This window comes from Lepidochelys kempii, chromosome 6 (assembly GCF_965140265.1).
Source record: "Lepidochelys kempii isolate rLepKem1 chromosome 6, rLepKem1.hap2, whole genome shotgun sequence".
In the NCBI taxonomy this organism is placed as follows: Eukaryota; Metazoa; Chordata; order Testudines; family Cheloniidae; genus Lepidochelys; species Lepidochelys kempii.
In genome coordinates this window covers 90085905-90103369 of record NC_133261.1, presented here as the reverse complement: position 1 = coordinate 90103369, position 17465 = coordinate 90085905, and the positions used below count along the sequence as shown (strand labels likewise).

The 17465-nt window shown below is 41.3% G+C and overlaps 1 protein-coding gene across 2 annotated transcripts; it reads right to left on the bottom strand.

Moving 5' to 3' along the window:
• Positions 1 to 245: 245 nt before the first annotated feature.
• Positions 246 to 16414, bottom strand: GEMIN2 (gem nuclear organelle associated protein 2). 2 transcript variants are annotated; one of them, XM_073349103.1, is made up of 10 exons: positions 16193 to 16413; positions 13622 to 13706; positions 7265 to 7354; positions 5346 to 5405; positions 5022 to 5135; positions 3329 to 3373; positions 2002 to 2070; positions 1557 to 1667; positions 1208 to 1266; positions 246 to 763 (listed from the first exon to the last, which is right to left on the bottom strand). In XM_073349103.1, the coding sequence occupies exons 1-10, from the start codon at positions 16312 to 16314 to the stop codon at positions 724 to 726; spliced, it is 795 nt and encodes a 264-aa protein (XP_073205204.1). In that variant the 5' UTR covers positions 16315 to 16413; the 3' UTR covers positions 246 to 723. The 2 variants fall into 2 exon arrangements, with proteins under 2 accessions (XP_073205204.1, XP_073205205.1); XM_073349104.1 differs by lacking the exon at positions 7265 to 7354 and having other exon boundaries at positions 16193 to 16414.
• Positions 16415 to 17465: the final 1051 nt, after the last annotated feature.

Genomic DNA, 17465 nt, shown 5'->3' with positions numbered 1-17465 from the left:
AGATCCTTTGTTTTATCTCATGAATACGGAGCTAATTGTTAAATATATTAGAGTCCCTAACTAATAAGGAATATAGTTTTGTAGTACTATTTACATTCAGTACCTGAATTGAGACCATAAAAAAACCCCTCACTCCATGTATATCTAACATGACCACCAATTCTGAAAAGTACAGTTTATAAATAGCAAAAATAGATGCCAAGAAGCAATTTTTAGAAACATTCTAGCAAGACGCACACACTGAGCAGTTTTGAAAATTTTATTGTAAAGTTTTACAAAACCCTTTAATATCTGACTCTTTATCCTGGTTCAGGAAAGAGCTTTCTCACTGCCTCAAACTTTCATTTGTAAAAAGTTTGGGGCGCAGTCTTGCAAATCTTTATTCACATGAGTAATTCAATTTCAACAAAAGGGCTTACTCTCCAGAAGTAATTTTTCAGGATAAACTACCCTTGGGTGCTTACAACAGCTCAAGTTGCATACTGCTTTAAAGACCACTTGTTTTTGCAGAGAAACAGGTTTATAGAGAGTGGGTAGACACTTCGCTGCTGACCCTTTTCAGGTCATGGATTATTCAGTGAGACCAGCAGTCTTTTGCTCAACACCATTCAAGCTCACTACTAAGAAGGTACATTTTGAGCTGCATTGCACCTGGCTGTTTAACACTGATGCTGGTGTTGGTTTTATAGCGACGCGAGACATTTAAGTATCCCCAATCTGGAATCAGGAGGGCTCATCAGCCAGATCACGTTGATCAAAATACCTATCAGAGAAACGTAATTTGAATATATGGAGAACAAAGTTAGTCTGAGAAAGTGTTAAGACATTGTCTCCCCCCCATTAAGTAATTGACAGTGTATTTGCTGTATATTTTACCACTAGTTTTTATTCCCAGAATGTTTTTGGCTTCATATAAGTAATTTTAGATTTGTTCAAAAGGTTCATCGTTTATCACCTGCTTCAGATGAGTTTTTATTTTACTTTACTTACCTCTCCTTGAGGAAATCAGTATATGCTTAGTTTTCTCCTGGTTTTAAAAGTAAGTCATTTTAACTGAGCAAATGTGTACCACAGTATATAAGGTCTTTACAAAAACATTGTCATAGCCAAAATTCCTTAAAAGCTGATCCTAAAGCCAAGATTTCTGTGCTTGCTGTGTACATAAATTACTCCAAATTCTACTTAATAAAAATGAAGCTTGCAATACCTGCTAACTAAACAGATTAACAAATTCAGAGCAGACACTTTCTCTTCATTCTTGTTCTCCTGCAACAAAGGAATATGAAGTCTTAGGTCATATGTCTAATATTACTTGGCTGCAGAAAAGAACTGCCATTCTTAAGCAATTTGTTGGGTTCCCATAAAAATCCAGTAGTTCATTCTCCATACTTTGCTTTTTCATTCACTTGAGTCTACTATATACATACACACACACTATTAAATCGAATAACTTGGATAAATGCAAACTAAGAATTTTATTTCTCAACAATACTGTCAAGTCATCCCCCACACTACGCTGAATTGTAAGAATTTTCCCATATTAAATTGTTACTTACCTCTAATACTCTGACTTCAGAGCATCGTCTTGCCAATTGCCGAATCAGGGAGTGAGCTTCAGGCAACAAAGGCTTTTCAAGACATGCCAACAAAGCATAAAGCCATCTGCCCTAAGTGGATTTAAATAGAAGTAGTACAGCTTGGTATTTTCCAAATCAATTTTTACCGTAATTAATTAGTAACACACCAACTGTACTGAATGCTAGTAGAGACCATTATCTAGTTCAAGAAAATACATGCATTAATAAATATTGTCATGATAGAGGGGAGATAGGGGAAAAGGTTTCAAAGTTTGTTTTAACACCAAGTGCTCCCTAGGGCATACCTACAGGCAAGGGAGACAAGTTACCATTGCTATGAAAATAAATTTGAGTTTCTTGATATTTGAAATATACAACTCTTCACTGAGTTAGTTTATAGGTAGATAGAATAAATTAAAATTACCAGTTCTGGAGTAAACTCTTTCTCTCCAAACCAGTTTATCAGATATTCCAGGACGCTAGTTACTGTTGCCTTTTAAAAGAGGAAAAGAAAAAAACACCTGAAAAGAAGAATGACTACGTATAATGGTCATTGCACCAATTTTTGATTATAGTTTATAAAGAACTATATCAAAAGCAAACAGAAGCGTGACCTCACTTTTCATAGTGAAATGACACTTGTTTATATATCCACTCTATGGTGCATCTAGACAGGCATTTATTTCAGTCTGAAACTTGATATAAAGGAGAAAGGAAATTTCAGGACAGATGCTGCTGAAATTGAAAAGGACTTGAATATATAGTAAGAAGAGAAATGATGCCCAAAGTGGACCACAATACTTGAAAGTCTTTCTGTACCTCTGATTTTAGTTTTATGGCAGACACAGAAAAAATTCAGACTGTTTAGAGATGACTAACAGGACATAATAGTACGAGGGGTAGTATTAGTATGAGGGGCTTCCACGATGTTCAGAATGCCACAAGATATTCCACATGCTGTTCTCCGGGTGGCTTGCAACATCCGGGATAAAATTCCATCAACTGAGGTGTGGAGGCAGCCTACAGGCAGACACCCTATTACATGGGTTCATGAAGTCTGTTCCAACGTTGGACTTTCTGCTAGGGTGATCAGACAGCAAATGTGAAAAATTGGGATGGGCGTGGGGGGGTTAATAGGAGCCTATATAAGAAAAAGACCAAAAAATCAGTACTGTCCCTATAAAATCGGGACATCTGGTCATCCTACTTTTTGCCCATCAAGGCTTTGCAGCCACACAGGAATGGACCGAATGGTGAACAGTCACTACAGCCGACCGTTTGGTTAAGTGCTGAAGTAGCAGTAGCAGCGGTGCAGTAAGCAATGTGAATAAACATCACATCTGTCCTGTGTTTGTTCTCTCCTCCTCTCTTCAGGAGGAGAAGCATGTGCAGTGGAGTGTATTGTTCTGGTAGGGTTTTTATTATTATTATTTAAGCCACAAGCATGCGAACATGTCCTCAGTACCAGCAACAATAATCAAAAGTAATTCACATGAACAAAAAATATTTCTATTTAAACACTAAGTATCAATGAGAAAAGGGTAGAGGTTTGATGTGTTAGTTTTACCAAGTAAGACTCTAGTGGCAGATTGCGATAATGCCTCAAACAAGTTTTATGGTATAAATTGTTTCCTTTAATACAATGACACTCAATAGATGGGATATCCATGGAATTAATAGGAAAACTATAGAAAAAGTAAATATTTTTGGTGAGAAATATTTTATTCTCATAAGTAGAAACATAGACTTACCTGATTCATTCTGCTAACAATACTTAAAAAAGGGGGAAAACCAATCTGAAAAGAAAAATCATGGTGGAACTGTAATATATGAAGTAAACTTCCCAAGAAATGCCCTTGTATTTTAAGATTTAAATTAGAACAGAGTTTGAACGTGAGGACATAAATCCACTTCATATTTTTCATTGTAATGGGTTTTCAAAGCATACAAAGTTCTAATTTTGAAAATGCCAGTTACAATTAATAATGCGAAGAGCAATAAATACTCCTGGGGGAATTCTGTACCAAAATATTAACAATTCTGTGCACATTATAAAATTCTGCATATTTTGTGAAAACAACACTATATAATCACGCCAATTTCCATTATTTTGGTAATTATTTCAAAATATCTGTCAGTAATTATGTCTGTAACAATACAGACAAAAAATTCTCCCAAGCGCAGAGAGTTAAAGAAACCTCTATGACAACCCAGTTCCTGTTGCTCTTCCCCCTATTCCCCAGAGCCCAGCTGGGGGGCCAGATACCCATAACCTCTTCCCCTCCCAGAGCCCAGCTGCAGGGCACCCCCCAGCCCAGTCACTTGCATGCACCCCCTATCCTCCCAGACCCCAGGGATCCAGAGGGAGAAACAGCATGATGCTGGATCCTGGGCTTGTTTGGAGTTTCCTGCACGCCAAGCCCTTCCTTCAGGACGTGCTGGGAAATGTAGCTGCCAGAAACCCTCCAGCTCCTCCTCCCCCTCCCTTCAGCAGTGTCTTCTATTTGTGAGCTGGGCTCTGCCAGGTCCAGTGCCACGTAGTGGCGGCAGGCAGCTCTGCAGCCCATTTCTGTTCGGGGGGGTAGGGGGGAATTCTGAGCAGAACATTAATTTCTGCACCAATTTTGCATTGTTCAGTGGCACAGAATTCCCCCAGGAGTAAACAAAGCAAACATAAGCAGTAAAAAATAGCTATTAATCTAAATGTTACCAAATACTGGGAGAGGCAACAGATTTTAAAAGGATACAACTTGAATTTCTTTGGACTTCAATTTTTTTAAAAAGTTATTGTTTGGGTCATAGGCTCTTTAAATAGGTCCTGAATTTTTATAAGTGTTTTCTGGCTCTCTGATGTTTACTAAGGGCCTTTCCGGCACATCTAAGAGGAACAACGAACATGCCTGAGTCCACGTCTCCACCTACCTCTCTGTATACACACATGCTCACCCAAACTCCTTCCTCTCTGTACACATCCATGCCTGATGCCTTTGTGGCTTCAGCTTTGCTGCTACCACTACTAGTAAGCCCACTCTTAAAAGGCTTAGGGAATAGCATATATGAGAGTTCTCTGGAGAGTGGTCTGCACAGGAGACAAACTGCAACTGACCATCAACAAAAAATGGAGACTATGCAGAAAATGCTGTTAAACATACAGAATAAAACATTGTCTCTAACATGTTTCAGTTAATAGTAATCCTAAGACTAGCTTATAGTAGTAGATATATTTCCATCTGAAAATTAAGTAAGATCAGATTCTCTGCTTCACCAAGATTCCACTTAACATAGCAGGCAGGTGTGCAGCATGTTCATCAGAGCCTGTTTTGCATTCAGATTGGATCTGCACTGAGCCCAACACATCAGGACAATTTCTGGAAGCTGCTAACGAGACATAACTGCCAAGAACCAAGAAGGAGCTTGAGTACTCTTATTAAAAGTGATACCTACCTTTATGTAATCAATTCCTAGGTTTTCATTACCAGACACTGCAATAGCTGTTTCCGAATATAACTTTTCACCCAGACAAAACAGTTTCCAGCCTTCTTCATCCTCAGATTTTGGCTGAAAAAGGTAAATAAGAGTGGGCTACTTTTCATATGATGTTATGATTTGTATTTTCATTACATAAATTATATATTTTCAAATAATATATAACTCTGGTAATCCTGATTTGCAGTTAAACACAATTACTAGTGCACCACCATTATCAGCATAACACAATTTAACAGTAAAATAAAGAGGTTCACAAAATTCGTTATAAAATTCACTCACCATTGTAACATTGCTGTCCAAATGTTGTGCCTTCCAATGATTTCTGTGTTTGTTCAAACTCTGTAGGATTAAAATAATTAAGCTTGATTATGGTTCATAATGTAATGATTTTATTCTAGCCAAAATAGCTTTTCATCTCCAAATTGCTTTAATTGGGCCTTCATAACCATAAAAAAAACAATTCAATACCATTATAATGGTTATTTCTTTTAGAAAAAGTAGATTGCATGTTGCTGTAAAAATATGGTAAATAACTGATCAAATTATTCATGTATTTCTTTTAATATAACAACGTGTTGCAAGTTGTAAGACAGAATTTACTATTTTATAACCTGTAAAGAGAGATGAAATATGAAAAAAATGTGTTGCTTGGTTAGTCTACTCCTTAAAATGTTACTTTAAATGCTTCTTCATTTATATAGCTTTGACAATCTCTAGAACCATAATTTTAGCACTATTAATCCTTTAAAATGTTTACTTAAGGTAAGCAATCTTAAGAAAAACAGTTTTCAATTCTTGAAACACTGCCCTTGCTTCTGTTTTGAGATGTATGTTTAAATGGGGAGCTTTCACCTTCATAAGCCAGCTTTCTCCTTCTTCTGGATCTGGCAGAGTTAGCATGTGTTTGATAATCTTGCCCTAGAAATAAGCCTCAACAAGTACTGCAGTATCCTAAATGAGAGGAAAACTGGCTGAAAGGAACCAAAACCTTGTTTCAACACGAACGCTAAAAGAGATTAGATGTATTCAGATTCTCAGTCCAGTATGGGTCAAGGACCTTCATACCATAAAAATACCTTTTTGAAAGGAGATATGTAGAGTTTGTCCAAAACCAAAATGGCCTGCTTTGACAGTATTCTGGAGATTGAAGTTTAAACCTTTGGAATTCAAGGTATGTTTTCCAACCAGTGACGGTTATTGCAGCAAAGTTTTTGTTGTTTTTTAAGCAGGCACCATGAGACCAGAAATCTGTGCTAAAAATCAGAAGAGCTGACAGATTTTATACAAACATAATGTTAGCACAGAGGGCTAGCCTTCTGATTCTTCTTCACTGCTACTCTTGCATGTTTTCATGGATACTAACACCAATGCTTTTCCTTCCCCTCCACGCTAATTCTGTCAGAGGTAAAAGAGGTCGGCATTTAACATGTTGCAATAGGAATGCTATATGTTTTAAGTCACTTAAGATCTTAGAGTATTAAAACTTCGTGGTAAAAGTCCAGTTTACTATTTGTTTACCTTTTGCAATTTACTCAGCTTGATTGGGGGTGGGAAGGGGGAGAGGCTATTCAGTTTCCCTTTCTAGTTCTCATACAATGGGGCAACTTGCAAGCACTGTATGGAAAATTTAAGATACGGCCATCAGATCTGTGCAGATGGACCTTTCTACCTAGATGGAATCCTACTGAACTCAATGGGTTCCTGTATGGGTGCAAGGTACTGTCCATGAGCCCCATTACTGGACTGGGACCCAAATGTTTTTATTTCGATCTTAGTAGTTCATTAAAACATTCCTATTAATACTACATTTTGAAATATTTTTTGTTAGCTACAAAAAACCCCTAAGCTTTGTCCTCAACTACTTGACAGAGACTCTTTTAATACACAGATATCATCATTTACAAGACTGTTCTCAGCCAGCTAAATGTATGATTGCCTGTTTTCTCCAAGAATCTCTTTGGTGCTGGAGTGTCATGATAAATTAGGTTTACCAAAAAACCCAAACAAAAAAAAACAAAACAAGTTTTCCAAAGACAGAGCAGTCATCTACTTTATTAACTATTTTCTACCATAAAATGTTACGTCCTATATCTTTCCCCAGAATACAGTAAAGTTCACCCTTCCACCCCAAAAAACACCACCACACTAGATGCCATCATATCCACACTGCACTAGTTTGTGAACACTCTGTTCTTTACCTGACGAACTGCTGAAAAGTGAGACACTTGCTGCTGCTGCCATTTGAGAGTTGGAGAATATCCCTCAGGGGCAGGATGGCATCCTGTGAGCTAAGAAAGCATAGGTAGGATTTTTTTTATAACAAGTAATCAACAAACAGAACCCTAAACTAATTAAGTCTAAAACTAAGAATTTCCACTTAAAGTACATGTGAAACTAGGAAGACAAGAGATAATTCTACTTTGAGAAAGAAAACAAAACCAGCCCCAATTCTCACATTTTACAAAAGAAATGTCATGTTTTGACTGGTGATATGCTGAAGATATCCAAATGACAGATGTACCCCACTCTCTTACTATTAATGGGGAAGTATTGTTTTCTCATAATGATAGGGGAAATTCTCTAAAATAGAACAAATGGTCATTATTTTTCTTTTTCTGAGTGTAGATTTAAATAGTTTATTTTGCACAAAGTACAAATGCAAGTTTTACAGAAATCTCAATCAGATATATTGACTGTCTTACTTCATATCACGAGCAAGTGGATAGCCTGATTTGTACAGAATAAAAGACTGATCTATAAAAATACATTGTTTTAGGGCCCTAAACAGATCTACCACTTCAATTAAGATGGGGCAACTGCCAGCCATATAAGACATCAGTGCAGAATCAGAAGAATTACCGTTCCAGATCTCCACATTAAACCCCATGAATTGGTAATAAAAATCTAGGAGGTAGAGATAAAATTTTTTAAATGCTTGTAGTTAAGTGCCTTTTAGAGGAAGGGATAATGAAAAACCTCTAATGACTTCTTGCAGGTGGGATGCTGAAAATTTAGCAAGAACATAGGATATATCTCTAGATTAAAAGTGAACCCCAAAACTCACACTAATCCACTACTTTTACAGTTCAGTATTGAGCCAAGTCCCTATTTTATTGCATTGAACAAGCTCTGAATGATTAACTGGAAGAGACACACAAGCAGGAAATTCCACTATTATTTCTACAAGATACAATGAGTTAAAGAAAAATTAATCTGAACTGTAATGTATATTAAAAAAATTTAATTAAAATAGTTTCAAGTACCACATTTTGCCTGACCACATCCCAATTTGATTTTACAAACACTTAGGCTTGGTCTGCACTACAAAGTTAGGTCCACGCAAAACAGCTTATGTTGACCAAGTTTGTGCATATGTCTATGCTTAAATTGGTCTCCCTCCGATGTAAGTGCCTCATTATGCTGACACACTAATACCATCTCTCCAAGCGGCGCAGAGCCACAGTCCATGTACTTAGGTCAACACAGGGCAAGTGTAGACACTGCATTACTATAGCAATCCTAACTGTCGTCCAGCAGCTGTCCTATAATGCCCCACACTGATCACTCTGGTCACCACTGTGAACTTCACTTCCCAGGGGTCACATAAACCAGAAACCCCTCCTCCCATTTAAAGCCCTGAAAATTTTTGAAATTCCATTTCCTGATTGCCTGATACAGTGTTCACACCTAGCAGCTTTCCATTGTTGAGTGCAATTGCCCAGCGGACCACGCTGGCTATATACTCCAGATGCACTCCTGCCTGGAGCAGACAGGAGATATTGGATCTCCTGGGCCTGTGCGGAGAAGAGTATGTGCAGGCCCAGTTTCAAACCAGCTGTAAAAATGTCGATATCTACCAGCACATTGCTCAGGGGATGCAAGAGAAGGGACCAGCAGCAGTGCCGCACAAAAGCCAGGAAGCTGTGGCAGGCATACCAGAATGCCAGGAAGACCAACAATCGATCTGATGCCAAGCCGCAGACCTGTCCCCTTTACAAAGAAATGCAGGCCATACCTGGCAGAGATACCCCTCCCGACGCCAGCACAGTGGATACCTCTGAGAAGCCAAAGACATAAACCCCTGGTGTGAACAGTGAGGAGGAAGAAGAGTTGGTGGTGGAGGATGAGGAAGAGTATGGGACAGGTAACCAGGGGATCCAGCTGCCCAGCAAGCCAGGACCTGTTTCTGACTCCACTGCAGTCCAGCCAATCAAGCACAGGTGAGTGTGATGCAGGGGAAGGAACCCTGGGTAAGCGTTTAGATAAATTTTCAATTACAGGGATGGCACTCCCAAAGTGCCAAAAGAGGTGTTCTGCTTTTTCATTCATTTACTCACGATAGAAGAGATGTAGAATGGCTATCCGTTTTTCATTCCACTCTAAAGTGGGGGGGGGGAGGGGGGAGAAGAGAAGGAGAATATGATCATGTGGAGCAGTTTATGTATGTGCACAGGGATGTTCCTTGAATCCTCCTGAGAGATCTGTATGAAATTTTCATGGAGGTACTCTGCAATCCTCTGCCAAAAGTTTCTAGAGAGGGCTGCCTCATTCCTCTGCCATAGGACACTATTCCACAACACTCAGCAACAACTTCAGCAGGCACCATTGCAATACACAGGCTAGTATCATAAAGGCCCAGACAGCTTCAGGACACCAGCAGCAACTGTCCCCTCTCTCTACCTTTGTTACCCTCAGGAGTGAGATATCAACTAAAATCACCCCAGTGGGCCACTCTCACCATGGCTGGTGCTGTGACTGACACTGTCCACAAGCAATCCCAAGCAGAAGTGAGAACGCAGTGCTTAAAACTTTAGGAAAGCAAGGAGAGTGAGTTCAGCATCCAGGTCCGCTTTCTTAGTGAATATGCTGACAATGTTACCCCATGTGTTTTGTCTTAAAACAACTGCCATTACAGCCTTCAGGATCTCCCCCTGCACACCTGCAGAATGCCTGAACCAGATGAGGAGAAAGAGGACTCGGGATGACATGTTCAATGGGATCCTGCAAGCCAGAGCTGCATTGTATCATGAGCACAAGGCATGGAGGATGAATACTATGGACATCCCACAGAAGGAAAGAGTGGAGAGGGGAAAGGCCCAAGAGTTCCAGCAGGAAAAAGGAGAGAGAGATGCATTAGGACATAATACGGATTTTCAGGCAGGAAACACAGATGTTGCAGGCTCTGGTGGACCTGCAGGTTCAACTATCCTGAGCTCACCTCCCTCTACAATCCATTGAGAGCTCAGTATCAGGAACATCCTATATCCCCCACATAACATTCCATGTGTCATCATTCCCCATACCACTCCACCCCAAGGGACATTAAAGACAATCACAGTTTCTCATACACTGACTTGTAAAAAAGCCATGGTTGGTGTATGTGTAGCTGAGATCAATATGAACATTTTTTCCCCTTCATAATAAATTAAGAGATCAGAACTTATGTTTTTATTGTATTTGTTTTAAATTGCACAAGTTGTTTTTTTTAAACTACTTTTGTTACAGAATAAAATTATATTATTTGGAAAATAATTCATTTTTATTAGTTCACAACATATGCTGCCAAGTGCTCAGCAGTTCTGAAAGCAACCAATTACCTGTTACTGCATGACGACACACAAATCATAGGCTCATTCACAAACAAAATTAACAGGTGAAATGACAATGTTATATTCCTACACGTAATTGCCACAAAAGAGCAGAACCTGGACAACACCACACACTACTCTGGCTCGCTGTTAAACTGGTCTTTGAAAGTCTCCTTGAGCTGTATACCTCCTTGTTAAGCTCTTCTAATACCCCTTGCATCTGGCTGTTCAAATTCAGCAGACATCTGCTCCACTTCCACCCTTGTGGAAACTTTTCTCCCTTTGCTTCACATATATTATGCAGGGCACAGCAAGGAGCTATAACCATTGGGATATTTTTCTCACTGAGGTCCAACCTTGTGAGTAAACAACGCCAATGACCCTTCAAATGACCAAACGCACATTCAACTGTCATTTGGCACTTGCTGAGCCAGTAGCTGAATCATTCCTTGCTGCTGTCGATGTGGCCGGTGTACGGCTTCATGAGTTGGGGGAGTAAAAGGAAGATTGGGTCACCCAAGATCACTATTGGCATTTCAACATTCCCACTGGTAATCGACTGGTCGGGAAAGGAAGTCCCTCCTTGTAGCTTCCTGAATAGTCCTGTGCTCTTACAGACGCGAGTGCCATGTACCTTCCCTGACCAGTCCACACTGATGTTGGTGAAGAACCCCTGGTGATCCACCAATGCTTGCTTAACCATAGAAAAGTAGCCCTTTCCGCAGATATTCTCAGTGGCAAGGTGGTCTGGAGCCAAAATAGGGATATGCATGCCATCTAGCACTCCACCACAATTGGGAACCCCATTGCTGCAAATCCATCCACTGTGTCCTGCACATTGCCAGGAGTCACAGTCCTGCTTAGCAGAAGGCGATGAATGGCTCTGCATGCTTGCATGAGAACGGCCCCCGCTGTGGATTTCCCAAATCCAAATTGATTCCAGACTGACCGGTAGCAATCTGGCGTTGCAAGTTTCCACAGTTCCACTCACTTCTCCCTGTCAGTGCTGTTCTCATTTTGGTGTCCCTGGGCTGAAGGGCTGGGGCGAGCTCAGTGCACAAATCCAGGAATGTGGCTTTGTGAATCTGAAAGTTATGCAGCCAGTTTGTCACCCCAAACTTGCAACATGATGCAACCCACCAGATCAGTGCTGGTTTCTTGGGCCCAGAAGTGGCAATCCACCATCTGGAGCTGCTCTGTGAATGCCACCAACAACCGTGAATCTGTCCTCCAAGGAACCATCATGGTCCCCACTCATTCGGTTCTTCTTGAGGCTCTGCAAATACTCCAGATAGTGTGCGCTCTGTGCTTGCAACGTTCATGACAATAGTGCAGAGCTGTGCAAGCTCCATGGTTCTGTCAGAGATAGCAGACAGCGAGGAGAGCCATGTGGGTTTGTGGAATTTTGAAAAAGAGGTGCAAAAGTTATGGATACATATAACATTATGGGATGGAAACAGTAGCAAACTGGAAAGTTGACCCCATGCTCCCAGCTACCCCTGCATGACTCATTTCAGCCCCATCATGCACTGCCAAAGCTTCCCAAAAGACAGTGAACATGAGAGTGGCGAGTTGCACAGTGGGATACCTATACATTGTGCACAGCACTCTGCATTGATACAAGCACTCCTGATGAGTATGTTTCTCACCGAACCAAGGAGCCAAGTATGCAGGCGCACAAGCGACATACTAACTTTGGCAGCTGTACGCCAACGTAACTTGAGTAAACATAAGTTTGTAGTGTAGACATGCCCTTAAACAAAAATATTTATCTCCCCTGTTGTGTGATCAATAGAAACAAAAGGGAAACCTGTCAAAGCAAATAAACTAAGATGACACACTTTCTCCTCTACCATCTCTTAAAGATCGTAGTCTGATCTGCCTCAGTTCTCCATCTACAAAATGGGGATAATATCTCACTGGGGTGTTACGAAGATAAAAATCTATTAATGATTGTGACGTGGTCAAATAATAAGGTGAGTAAGTCTATATAAGCATCTAAATAGATTTTAGTAATATTAGATTTTAAAAATCATTTATGTTAGATTATTAAATAGATGGTGTCCCCTCTAGAAAGTAAAACAAAATACTATCATTCTAAGGGCCTGATCTAACTCCTATCATCAAAGTTAACTGAAGGATTAGTAACTTCATTGGGAGGTAGTCAATTTTATGGCTTATCATAAGAAGAGAATACAATATCTTTCTATATGTACTTGAAAACCCCCCCTTCAAATATTCTCTCCTTTCTTGATAGAGTGAAAGAGGAAAGTGTCCCAGGTTGTTCAACTGGGAATCATGAAGTAAAACTGAGCAAATGAAAATTTTATGCCAATCTCAAGAAATGTTTTCCAACCGTGAAATATCAGAATAGAGTTTCCAAAAGAGAAATTGTAGAAGCTCCATTATTTGAACCATTTCAAAGGGGACAGGGCAAAGCCCTAGGACACATACAGTAGGGAATAATCCTGTTTGGCTGACCAGAATGGATGGACTAGGGTGATTTAAAAAAAAATCTGAGAAACTAGCAACAGTAAAAGAATAAGAACATACTCTGTATTGATATCCTTGTATCTTTCCACTGTAGGAAAGTTTTATGACAAACTTAGTTATAAATCTTTAAATACAAAATTCTTTCAGTTGCTTCTGCAGTGAGAAAATATGATCAATTATTTTTGCTGTAGATACAAGACAATATTTTGTGTGAATGTTATAAGTTAGATTAGTTGAGTTTTAATGAGACTTCAGTTATCCAGTAATTCACAATCTGAATCTGCAAGACTAGATTCCATTTACTTCTGCAAATTACTTAAAATTCAGGTACTCTACGACATGTTTGATGCTTATACCATGCATCCAAAAATTTTAGTATGAAACCAAAAGCTTTTATTCTCATTTAACTGTCTAGTCTGTTTTTCTAAAAAAATATTTTAAAAATATATACACAAATATATACACAATACTTACTGAAATATTCACTGTCTGCTTCTTTCTCAACTTTCTGGGGTCTATCTGTGCCACAACAACATCTGGGCATCGTGCTGCTTCAATCCTTCAAACAGAAATAAAAGGCTATGTTTTAAATCCCTCAGCTGCGTCCCTTAGAACCAGAAACGGTCACAGGTTTGGGTTTGCATGAGGAGGTACCTGATCAAATACAAAATACTTGCACAATTCTTAAGTTATGAATTAGAATCTATTAAAGAAAAAAAAGTTAAAAAATATTTCTTACAGAAGGGTATGGGTTGAGAGTTTTAAAAAGATTAATGAGTTTACAATATAAGCTATGAATGGTAGATAAGTGCCCCCATGTGAGCCAGTCTGTGGCACAGCCAGGAACAGAATTCAGGACTTGTGATTTCTCGTTCTGTGCTTCAGCCACAAGACATCTTTCCATCATAAATATCAGTAAAGATCATTGCTATTAACAGCTGTAGCTAGTAAAATACCATTGTATTCCTTCTGTGAAAAACAGACTACAGTCAAGAGTAAGAACTTTCTCCTATTATTTGATTATGCCATAATCTGCCTGTCAAAAACATGTGATGATGGATCAGAGAGTGCAGTGGAATTTTAGAAAGTGTTAAAGAATATGCTTGCTGTCTGAAATGAGAAACTTATGAATATCAAAACCTGAACAACCTAGAGCGACAGAGTCAGGTAATTTTAGGCTTACATTTTTAGTATTGTTAAAAATAGCCTTGTTATGAATATTGACATTAATTTAAATTCTCAGTAAGTTATGTAATTAAGTAACATTTGCACCTTGAACACTGTGTTACCTTGTAAGATTTACAAAGTTTAATTAACAATAGTATTATTCAGACATCAAACTTTGTAATTACTTGTATGATCTTGTATTATTTAAATGTAATTGTAATTACTTGTATTATGGTAGCACCTAGAGGAACCAAATGAATTCATAGCACCTTTTGTGATGGGTGCTTTCCAAACACATAAGAGATAGTTCATGTTCCAGAGAGTTTATAGTTGAAGGCCCCAATCTTGCAACCATGTACAGCATAAACAGGGCAGTTTGTCTCTGCACTTAGAAATTGCTGGACCAGGACCTAAGAGACAAGACAGCTAAAGGGTTTGGTAAATGGGTTAGGTATAGAGTCAGGGACAGGACCTGGATCTCTTAATTTCCAGTGCAGTGCCTAAACAACACTTATTTCTTAAGAGTATTGTTGGAGACCCCAGGGTATGGCCACTAGTTCAGTTGAGGGGATGGGAGGCCATAAGGGTCGAGGAAGTCTCCCTGCTGAAGTCCTAAGGGCTTCTTCTCAACCCCCCTTAATAGAATTCAGGCCTGGCTGGTTTGAGTAAGCTCTTTTGCTCTTAAAACAATGTTGCAGCCGCATATAATGCTCATAGTGTAAGGTTTGCTGATGCCAAGTTAAAATAGTAGGAGATAGTTACAAGGCCAAACAGAATGTGCTGGTTGTTTAAGTTGCTAGGAATGCTTGTTAGAGGTTGCAGGAAATAAACATTGTTGTAACCCATATAAGGAAGGCAGAGTATTTGTGTAAAGTTTTGATTGGCTAATGTGTAGTGCAGTAGCATTGAGGAATATAAAAGTGTGTGTAATGACCTGCTCTGATGTGCAGGATTTGAGATTCTATTCTCCCTGTACCTTGTTTGCAGCTGCAAATAAACTTTTCTGCTTCTCTACCCCCTTGTGATTATTGAGTGAAACACACCGGGTAATGAACCTCTGCTGTTGTTTTGCCTCTGGGCACTGGGTGCCCCGCAACAGCATGCTTAGGGAGGTTGTGAAATCTCCACCATTAGAGATGTTTAAGAGCAGGTTAGACAAACACCCGTCAGGAATGGTCTAGAGATAATATAGTCCTGCCACGAGCGCAGGGAACTGAACTTCATTAGATGACCTCTGGAGGTCCCTTCCAGTCCTATGATTCTGCACTGCACTGCACACCTGGGCTCAGACTCAGGGTGAACTTAGTGAACTCACAGGACCCAGGTTCTCGGACCCAGTGGTCCGAGCGTGAGTCCTGCTGTGATTCAGGTCCAAGCCCTGTCATTTTACAGCGTGGATACAGCTCAACCCTGGATCTCCAGAGGTCTGACCTGAGGCTGCACCCAGGCCCAGCAAATACAAGCCCAGGTTCAGACCGCAGCGCGGAGTCGCGGACCCACAAGCGGAAGCTTGGAAACAGGGGCCGGCAGAGGGGAGACCCGGGTTGACAATGCAATGTAGGGGGTGGGGCGGCCCCCACGCAGGCTGAGCACTGGGTCCAAGGGGGGCTGGAACCAGCCCCGCAGCTCGCGGGGCGCGCGAGAGCGACACGGGTCAGGGCACAACTCCCTGCCCCCCGGCCACAGACGGGAGGGGGGGGGAGGCGCCCAACGCCCCCCCCCAACGGGCTCCCAGGCCAGGCGTGCTCTGGAGAGGCGACCCGGCAGCCGCCGCCCCTCACCAAGGGGAAGCGAGGCCCGGCCCGGCCCCCGCTCGGCTCCCCCACGGGGCCAGAAGGCAGCGGCGCAGCCCCCCCAACCAACCCCTCCCCCACTTACTGGACCCGCTTTAAATACTCCGAGGGCGTCCGCGGGGGCATGGTGGGGTCGAAATCCTCCGCGAGGTCACAGTCCCCTACAGGCAGGAGCCGGGGCATCAGCTCCTCCACCGCGGACTCCATCACCGCGCCACGGCCGCTGCCACCGGGCGGGGGGAGAGAATCGTAGGGCGCAGGCGCATTGAGCGACGCCGCTTACTCCAGGGACCGCCTCGGCTGCGGGTCGAGGACACAGCGCGTGCGCACTGCGTGACCTGCCGTACTGGGGAGACCGCCCCTTCCGACGCCTGCCAGAGATCGGTGCAAGCGGCGCAGCGCGCTGCCTTTCCCAGGGCTCAGTGGAGGTTGGGACGCCCTCTAGTGGTGCGGCCAAGCTCCCGATCTCATCTCCTTTTACCGCGTCCCGATGGGACCACCGGTCTGGGAGCTTCTACCCCACTGGTCTGGATTGAAGCCTTCCTGGACCCATTGCCTTTTGAGCCTGCAAACACCATCCCATTGCACCGTGTGGTTCTTGTTCCAGGCAGTATAAGACACACTGTCTCCTATTGTAATAATAATTGTGCACAGGACCACCTGCTGCCAATACAGACAGTATATAATTTAGTACTGTAAACAAAACACTACAGGGTGTATTCCCTTTTAAATAACACTATGCCTTATTTTCCATACAGTTCCATACCCTCGTGTGACAAAAGGAGGGCATTGTTATGCAATAGGTGCCCAACAAACCACTGCCATGTTGGAATGTGACCTGCCAAAATAACATTGCAATGTGACCATTGTTATGCACAAACTCAGAAACACTGAAACCTTAGCACAAGCTTGGTATGTAGCTCTCAGCTAGGAAACAGAATGGGAGTAATATTGTGCACAGACAGACAGGTCTACAGAGAACTGCCATGTACTAAGTTTATAATTCAGGGGCACACTTGCCCACTTCTTTACTGACCACAGGTCATCTCTTGACATAATTTCTGGACCCAGAAACACACTAAGCCACCTTTGCCACTGCACTTCAACCTAGAACCAGGTGTACCACAGCTTTCCCTTCATTTTAACAGCCCTGAATCAGACACCTTTTCACACTTTAGTGCACTTGTGTACAGATCTACAGAATGGGTTTGCTGTCACTATGGCCACAAATTAATGGCAGAATGAAATGTAACAGTTGGCCAAGAGATTTATGTCTCATCATTGCCTTTTGGGGGCTGTTGTATCACAGTGGAATGATGGATTGGGATTGAAGATAGAGAGGAGGAAGTTTCTACACG